The 9,445-nt window shown below is 44.4% G+C and overlaps 1 protein-coding gene across 1 annotated transcript; it reads left to right on the forward strand.

Moving 5' to 3' along the window:
- Positions 1 to 553: 553 nt before the first annotated feature.
- LOC103604405 (sickle tail protein homolog) lies at positions 554 to 9,207 on the forward strand (the record flags this gene model as incomplete). The annotated part of the gene is made up of 2 exons (XM_008588960.1): positions 554 to 623; positions 8,924 to 9,207. Coding segments are annotated over exons 1-2 (354 nt in total), but the record flags the coding sequence as incomplete, so codon positions are not given.
- Positions 9,208 to 9,445: the final 238 nt, after the last annotated feature.

The raw sequence follows: 9,445 nt of genomic DNA on the forward strand, positions 1-9,445 counted from the left end.
TGGCTTTTTAAAAAAAGGATTTCACTGAAATTTGGGATGTTCAGCAGTTCGCTGTTTATTAATAATATGTCTATCAGCTGGCTGCGGAGGCTCCTTCTGCGTCTGAGATTAAAGAGACCAGGGAGCTGGCTTCTAGCAAGGTTCCTGTCCGTAATCATGTGTGACTGTCCTTCCCCGGCTGCACAGTTTGCGGCGGTGGAAGCAGGCAGGCTGAGTCCTGGGTAGGAAAGGCCGTCACCTGTTGGGGCCTCCCCCGGTCCCCGACGGCGGCGCGTGGCCTCGGGAGCACAGCCCCCAGTCCTCGGGGACCAGCCGTAGGCGGGCGGACAGACGGAGGGACCGGGGGACCGGGGGACGAGGGAGGCCCGGCGCTGGAATGCAGTTTTCCCGGGCGAGGGAGACTTTGCACAGGAGTGGAGAATAGCTCGGGGTGGGGTTTCGCACCGTCCCCTCCTCCCAGCCCCGGGCCCCCTCCCAGGCGCTTTCTGCGAGCGTTTAGAACTGCGCTCTGAAGTTTCAAGGCAGCGAGGAGCTTGTGCGGCAGGCAGGGACAATGGAAGAAAATGAAAGCCAGAAATGTGAGCCGTGCCTTCCTTACTCAGCAGACAGCAGACAGATGCAGGGTAAGTAACAGAGTCATTCAAAGATGGAGTTACAGGGACGCGTGTCCCTCGCGGCTTGCTGCTTTTTATAAGCTGGAGACCCGGCGCCTGGCAGAGGGGGAAAAAAGCCTCTTTCTTGGTTGGGGTGGTGCGTTTTCAAAACTGAGTAGAGAGCTGTGATTTCTTGAGCTTGACTTTATCTCTGGCAGGATTTTCTGAAGCAGCAAAAGAGGTGGCGGAGTGATGTCACATTTGTAGCACAGCGAGCGGTCACTGTGCCCTGTATCTCCAGGCAATGACAAATAAATCGTTAAGCAGCTTTTAATAGTTTCTCCCGTGCTCCAACGAGGGGAGAAAGGAGCTGTTTTTTGTGCAACTATCTCTAGGACCGCGGCGTCTCCATTCATTGGTTGGGGGATTCCATGGGGTGAATGCCTGTTGGATGCAAAGTTTTTCAGTTTTGTAGAGTTAAATCAGAGTTTGGAGATGTTTTATTTTACAGATCAGAACAGCAGGGGAGCACTTGTACGTCTGGGTGATAGATAGAACTCTAAATCTTTTTATATTTTAATTCAAAAGTTGTGAGTTGTTAGACAATTTTGGTCAATTTTCTCCAGGCAGTTTCCCTTTAATTGTGTTTATAATGGATTTGTCTTTTCCGTAGGGAATTTCCAGAAGCTTATGTGGTTCCAAAGAAACTTCAGTGGGGTTGGGTGGCCAGAGGGCTTCTCTGCTTTCTAGTGTCTGGCTTATGTGATGCCAGAGCCTACTATATAGTATCATGTAGGCAGTATATTCATAAGCCCCCTGCAATCCTGAACGGCTCTGCCCCCACCTTTCCCAGGTTCATCCAGGGGCCAGTTAGTAACAAAAAGGCTGCGGGAGTGCAGTGCTGTGCGTGGGAGTACGAATTATGCACAGGGGAAAAGGTGTGTGTTTTTAAAAAATGTGAAAGGGAAGTAACACATGACTCATCCACCCTGAAAATGCAAAACTAGGCCAGACAGAAGAAAAGACAATTATGTACAAGAGATAGAACCCCCCACCCCCACCCCATCCCCCTTAAATGAGTAGACGCTGGAGAATCTGAGTTTTTCTGTCTTCAGTCTAGATGTCTGTGTTTGTGCTTCCAAAGTAGAGCACTCTCCTTGAGGGCACCTGGGTCAGTGGAGTCCAGCTCGATAACCTCCACCCCCTGTGACAGGACAGGAACCTACAACAGGAATTTAACCCCCCTGGGCCTGGCCTGAAAGAAATGACCCAGATTCTAGAGGGACCAATTAAAATGGGACCAATTTAAGAAATCACTTTCAAGCAATCACGGCATTCAAAGATGCTTCTGAAGCTGGAGATGGTCAGACTGAGACAATATGCTTACTTTGTTCATTTATTCACTCAGTGAATATAGAGCATTTGTTATGTAGTAGTCACTGTTTTAGCTGCTGGGGATCCAGCAGCAAACAAAGCAGACTAAAAATACTTGCCTTTATTGAACTTTATTCCAAGGGCCAAGTTTAGGGGGTGGGTGGAGTGGTAGAGGCAGACAGTGAGCAAATAAGTAAAATATATAGCATGTGAGATGGCAGGGTTGTCAGATTTAACAAATAAAAATACAGGATGCTCAGTTAAATTTGAATTTCAGGTAAACAATAAACAATTTTTTAGTATAAGTATATCCCATACAATATTTGGGACATACTTATGCTAAAAATGATTCATTGTTTATCTGAAATCCAAATTTAATTGGGCATCCTGTATTTTATTTGGCATCCCTATCAGATAGAAGAAATAAGGCTATCGGGGAAATAAGGCAGGGAAAAGGAATAGAGAGTGAGGGGTGGGGAGTGAAACTGTAAGTAGGATTGTCTGGGAAAGCCTCACAAAGGTAATATTTGAGCATAGATGAGGGAGGGAAGACCAGGATCTAATACGTTCAAAGAACAGCAAGAACATGGGAGAAGGATGGGAGGAAAAGAGGTTGAGAGGTCATTCCAGGCCAGATCATGTAGGGCCTGTGAAACCACGGTTAGGTTGTGGGATTTTATTTCAAGGGGGGTGAGGAGCCACTGGCAGGTGGGACTTGTCTTTTATTTGTTTATTTATTTACTTAGTTACTTACTTCTTGGGTGGCTGGTCCACCTTACAGGAATCTGAACCCTTGACCTTGGTGTTATAATACCATGCTCTAACCAACTGAGCTAACTGACCAGCCCTGGACTTGTCTTTTAAAAGGTAATAGTGGGTGCTGTATTGATCATAACCCAGGTGGGGCCAGGGCGGGGGGAGGGAGCGGTGCTGTTACGTGGCTTCCACAGTAACCCAGGCAAGAAACAGCACCAGCTTGATAAGCAAGTGGTGTTAAGGTAGATTCTAGATGTGTATTGAAGGTAAAGCCAAAAGAATTGGCCTAGAGATTGGACATGGGAAGTAAGAGAAAAGGAGTCAGACATGACTTCAGAAACTTTGGCCGGTCAGTTCAGTTGTTAGAGCACAGCCTTATAACACTAAGGTCACGGGTTCAGATCCCTGTAACAGCCAGCCTCCAAAAATAAATAAAAAATGAAAATTTTGGTCCAAGCAGCTGGAAGAATTGAATTGTCCTTTACCTAAGTGGGAAAGCGTTTGAGAGGAGTAGATGAAAGTGTGTTTATGGTTTGGGGATGGGGTGGCTATGTTAGGATTGAGATGTTTATCAGGCATCTTGGTGGATATGTTGATGGCCGTTTGGAAATTGGTGACTGGAGTTGAGGAGAGAGGACTGGGGACTGAGAGGTCCTCTAGGATTGAGTCTGTGTGCAGAAGGAAAAGTCCAGCTAGGGGCACGCTAGCATTTAGATGTCAGGGAGAGTGGAAGGAGAGACTGAGAAGATTGCAAAAGCGGGGGAAGAATCCAGGTTAGATTTTAAAGATCCCATTAAGTTCCAGGTGAATATGATGCTGTAATCTACTAGTCAGCACGAAGACCACAAGGGAGGGCAACATCTCTGAGCTAACATCACCCATAATGTCCACTTCTATCATTGCACTCTCTTGTATTTGCTTATGTGTCTGTTTCACCAAATTACAATGTGCTATTCGAGGGCAAGGACCATGTCTTATCCACCTTTGCATTCCCGGCACCTAACAGAGCAGCAGGCACATAGAAGGCACTAAATAGATATTTGTTGAATGAAACTCTGAGTTTATTAAATCTACTGTAGATAAGGATCCCTGGAGTGATCATGTAACTTATTGTCCAAACCAAGACACTTCTGGGAGTGAAAGGGAACACTATAAATAATTTCACTGGGACAACAGTTGTAACCCAGAACTCTTGTAGCAAACTGGGGCATATGGTTGCCACAAGAGTAGCTCGAATCAATGAGGTTTGCATGGGTGAATAGCCAAGCTAGTAGGTAAATAATAGCGTGGAAGTGTATTGCATAGTGCATTTTGCAGATTAGGCACTCAATAATTATTGGTGGAATTTGAATCTCAGGATATCATGCTCCCTTTCAAGGCTGAGGGCTCCTCGGTGTGGTCCTGGGGATAGGCATTCCTTGAGACACCTGTATCTGCCCACAGCAGCCCTGAGGCGTCTGCTTTTCGAATAGCCAAGCTAGTAGGTAAATAATAGCGTGGAAGTGTATTGCATAGTGCATTTTGCAGAGTAGGCACTCAATAATTATTGGTGGAATTTGAGTCTCAGGATATCATGCTCCCTTTCAAGGCTGAGGTCTCCTCGGTGTGGTCCTGGGGATAGGCATTCCTTGAGACACCTGTATCTGCCCACAGCAGCCCTGAGGCGTCTGCTTTTGCTCTGGCCTGTAAGGTCTTGAAACGTCTTTGCAGGTGAACTGCTGTCAGCTTACCTGTCTGCCTCCCACACTGCCTGATTGGCAGCCTCCCAGGGAGCACAAGCCTGGGAGATCACAGATATGCAGGTCTGTGCTCAGAATCTCCTCTAAAATAGCCCCATCAGTCTCTGTCCCCTTATACTGTTTTATTTTTCAAAGCACTTATCACTGCATGACATTTATATTACATATGATTTTTTTTGTTGTCTGCCTCCCTAAATATAATGAGGACTCCTATGAGGGAAGAGAATTTAGTTTATATTTATCACTATTTCACCACTCTGTCTCCTTTTTTCAGTGTATGGAGCAGACACTCAATAAATATTTGTGTGAACGAATGAATGAATGAACGAATGAATGAACTTTAATCAACACTTGACACAAAATTGCTTTTCGAGGTAGGGGAGAGGTTGTTCCTATTTTGTCTAAAGCCTCTTCCGAAATCCTCTTCATCATTGACTTAAATGTGTATGATTCTTTAGAGGAATATTATGGTCTGATTTCAGCTGTAATTTCTGTGCCAATTTATATACAGTGGTGATCTTTATAATATTAACAAGGGAGCTGGAAAACTGAGGAGCCCTGTGGACCCCCAACAGAATATATATATTAGTTACATGAGCTAATTATTGTAACAACCCCCTAGTCTTGGTAGTTTTGCGTGATCAAGGTTAATTTCTTTCTCATATACAGTGGACTGTGATGTTCCTAGCCAGGTGGATCTCCTGGGTGGCCCACGGAGGCTCCTCCTGTTCAATCACTATGCTTTGGGCATATAGAGGGCTGGAGAGGTTGTACAAACAGATGAAATAGCAACTCCCCATGCTGTTCCCTGTGACCAGCACAGGGAATCTCAGCACAATTTAAGAAGCTACATCTAGAGACAGCTAACCAAAAGCCACTATAAAGAAGCGAGGGATGCCTTCCGTAAGAGTCTGTGGCCTACTTGGTTTTGACCCTGGAATAAAGTCTCAGGGAAGCCATGATCACTGTTGCTGGCAGGTGTGGAATGCCTGAGTGACACAAGGCCTGAAATCCCTGCTGCGGGTCAGCTGACCCAGCCAGAGTAACCCAAGTCATGGCAAAGAAGCTGGCCTTGGCAGCTCCTGCAGTCACCTGCCTGCAGAACTCGCTGCGTGGCTATCTCCTTCTGGATGCCCTGTCTGCCATAATCCTCTGCCTACTTGCTATCTGCCCAGCCCCCACTTTCTACTTTTACTTTCCAGAATGCCTATATCCCGAAGCCCGTGGGAACACTGAAGAGCAGCTCTCTGACATTCATTCCTGTCTTCCTAGTCCTCACTCCCACTCCAGGGAATGTTTAAGAGGTTGTTCTGGGCTTATAGCCCCTGTTTTGCTCTTTGCCCTGCCTGGAGTAAGCCACCAGGAGTTGCTGTGGGCTCTGCAGAGCTTGGGAGGGTAAGAAGAGGAAACAGAGCTGCCTTTCAGCATGGCCTAAGCCTTGTCTTCAAGCAACGGCTTCATTATTTTATTTCACAAGGATTCCCAGAATAGCCAACAGCTATACACACCCATGTTTAAATGTGAGCAAACATGAAATAGAGTTGCGTTTCTGTTTGGATGGCTTGGATAATGGACACTTGAGTTTTCTCTGTTCATGTGAATAATGAGGAATTGGCGGGTCTGGGATCTCTGACTCGACAGCTATGGAATTGGACTAAGTATCTTCTGCCTGCTTCCACTCTTGTTGTTTGAAACCCGGCTTAGTTTTTCTCCTCTGCTGAAAGACCACATTCTCCCCAAATGGCTGGAATGGTAGAGTCGTCCTTTCTTCCTCAGGTGTGGGAGTTGGCAGCTCCCAAAAGCTGAACCTTACTGGGGAGAAGGCTCCGGTGACCAGGAAGTGTGTAAGGTGGCTTTGCTCGGCATGGGGTGTTGGGTGGTTCTGGGTACTGGCAAAAGTGGAGCAGGTGCCTAGGGGTAGAATGGGAGGCAGATGGGAGAGCAGAGAGTTGGGTGAGAGGCACAGGCGGAAGGGGAGTAATAGGGAAGGAGAGGGCTAAGGGCGATTAAATGTCTGCCAGGTGACTGTGCACTGAGCCTTCCAGCCCCATTAACTGTTGGTGCTGTTTGCAGCTTTTTTTCCAAATCACATTACAGCAACTGACAACATTTTAGAAAAATCCACAAGAAAGAGAAAGAATGGAACAGCAATGTAAGGTTGACGTGACTTTCCTAGTGAAAAGTGTTAGAAAAGAATGCGGATTTAGAGAGTCCAGTAAGTTGGAGCCACTCCCAGGTTAACACTGACAGAAGATTGACAATGGCCTCCATGACTCCCCTGTTCTTCTCTCTTCCCAATTTATTTCAAAGAAGAAAGTGGAAAACTATTTACAGTCTCTGGGGGGTTACTGTTCTGGCTGTCTTGACCTCTTCTGATCATCCTTGCATGAAATAGAATAGTTCCTGTGAGTCTGCGTGGTATAATAAGGCAGAATGCGACTTTCTGCCCCTGTTCTTGGAACTGGATATGAGTGAACATTTATCCTTACGAGTGTATGTGTATGGATGTGGTTATGCCTGTGTAAAGAAGTCATCTTTGGGCCGGCCCGGTGGCGCACTGCTACAGTGCTCCCGCCAAGGGTTCGGATCCCACATACAGACCGGTTCCTGCTCACTGGCTGAGCGAGGTGCGGACGCAACACCGAGGGTTGCGATCCCGTTGCCGGTCCCAGTCCAGTACGGGCGCGACACTGAGGGTTGCAATCCGTTGCCGGACACGAAAAAAAATAAATAAATAAAATAAAAAATAAAGAAATCATCTTTCCAATAACTTGATACTGTTACTTAATTCCCGGTCCAGTGCGGGCGCGACACTGAGGGTTGCAATCCGTTGCCGGACACGAAAAAAAATAAATAAATAAAATAAAAAATAAAGAAATCATCTTTCCAATAACTTGATACTGTTACTTAATCTAGTTGTCCTGAATAATTTTAAAAATACATTATTTTAATGATGCCAAAAGTCATCTTAAAAATCTATTTAAAAGTCAACAGATCCCTGTACTGGCCTGTACCAGCTGCCAAAAAAAAAAAAAAGCAACAAACAACAACAATAGGAATGAGCTGAACTCTCAAAAAAATCTATTTTTCTGCACTTAAAAGATGAATAATTGGCAAATAAACTATTTTTGAAAACTCATTTTTAAAAAAAAATTTAGAATATATTTAAAGGATTTAGAAGTAAGAGGCTCTTTGAGTATCAAATGCTAGACCAAACATCCTCATTTTATTAATGAAGAAAATGAGGCTGGGAGAGGTAAAATTGTTTGTTTTAAATTTGGAATTAAAGCCAGGACTCCTGAGACCCCACCTAGAGCTTTTTCCAGGGTACTCAGTGGACAAGGACACATTATTCTGCGCATCTGTAATACCGTATGATAGCAACTGCTCTCTGAGAAGAGAACTTGGCTCCGTGGAGAGAACCTGTCCAGCTCTTACAGTGCTTCTGAATGTTCTTGACTTTCTCTTCCTAATCTGGTTTTCTAAAGAAGTAACTCTCTTTTCTCAGTTAACTGGAATATTCAAACCTGACACCCCACTTCTCAACCACTGAGAATGAATGGAGATTCCCTACACATGTCCTACACTCTAAACAGTTGACATTGCATGCCTTAATTGATCTGTTCTCAGTAGAAGCCAATTTGTCCTTTTAAGGCCAGCTCAGAGGCAGTATATCTAGGTCAAGGCTATCAAAACGCACCATAGCGCTTCCTTTCATTGTGAGTTTTAGACAATGCCCACTCGAATAAAATGAGTCTAAACCTTTATATCCCTTTGATTATTACATTTAATAATATTCTTTTTTTTTTTTGCAGCTGGCTGGTATGTGGATCTGAACCCTTGACCCCGGTGTTACAAGGTGGCACTGTAACCACCTGAGCTAACCAGCCAGCCCTCTAATAATATTCTTATGTTTGCAAGGCTTATGCCAATAAGGAGAAATAGAATTTTCAAATGGTTCACATGTGTCAGTGATTATCTGACTTATGTATAGGGTGATAGCTATTTTTGGTGATGAAACAAATGTTTCAGAAATCATCTTCAGATTATAAAAATATAAAAATCCTGTTACCAGAATGAAACTGTAATTAAAGATACAGAAATAATCAGAATCACCGAAGTTAGCGTTTCTGTAATTACAGACAAGGTTAAGGTATAACCCAGTTGACTACAAATAATTAGTTTGACCAAGTGTTCTTGTTTTCAATAACCTCAGGGAAAGAGATTCAGAAACAGCAGAGTTTTGCTGCAACATCTTTATTTCTAAAGTATGATTTTTCACATTTCTTTTGATTGTGAATTTTTTTCCCTTCTTACCACAGGAAAAAAAAAAAAAGAAAAATGATTTGCTAAGTTATATTCATACATTAACAGCTGCCACAAACCCTCTTGGTGTTCTGTAAATGAGATTTCTAGTGTGAAATCATTAGTTGCAGACTGTATTTTTTTTTTGTCTTTCAGAACAAGGAAAAAGTAATCTGCATGTAACGTCATTAGAAGATGCAGAATGCCGCAGAACCAAGGAACGCCTTTCTAATGGAAACAGTCTGGGTTCAGTTTCCAAGACTTCCCGCAATATCCCGAGGAGACACACTCTAGGTGGGCCCCGAAGTTCCAAAGAAATCCTGGGAATGCAAACATCTGAGATGGATAGGAAGAGAGAAGCTTTCCTAGAACATCTAAAGCAGAAGTACCCCCATCATGCCACCGCCATCATGGGCCACCAGGAGAGGCTGAGAGACCAGGTACGAATGTGCTGCCATCTCTCCTTCTATAGCTCATGTTTTAATGAACATGAGAGAAAGCGAACTGATCTTTAATTTAAAGGAGAAAAAATAGTTTGGTGGACCATACCTAATATTTAGTTGTTCCAGATCTCTTTTGGGGCTTGGCTGTAGAAAAAGTCCCACCTGAAAGCTCTGTCCTTTCTACTAACACAAGAGAACGGGAGGCCAGACCAGAGAGGAAAGGCCCAGAGAGTAC

The sequence above is a fragment of the Galeopterus variegatus genome, unplaced genomic scaffold (assembly GCF_000696425.1).
Source record: "Galeopterus variegatus unplaced genomic scaffold, G_variegatus-3.0.2 Scaffold5126, whole genome shotgun sequence".
NCBI lineage: Eukaryota > Metazoa > Chordata > Mammalia > Dermoptera > Cynocephalidae > Galeopterus > Galeopterus variegatus.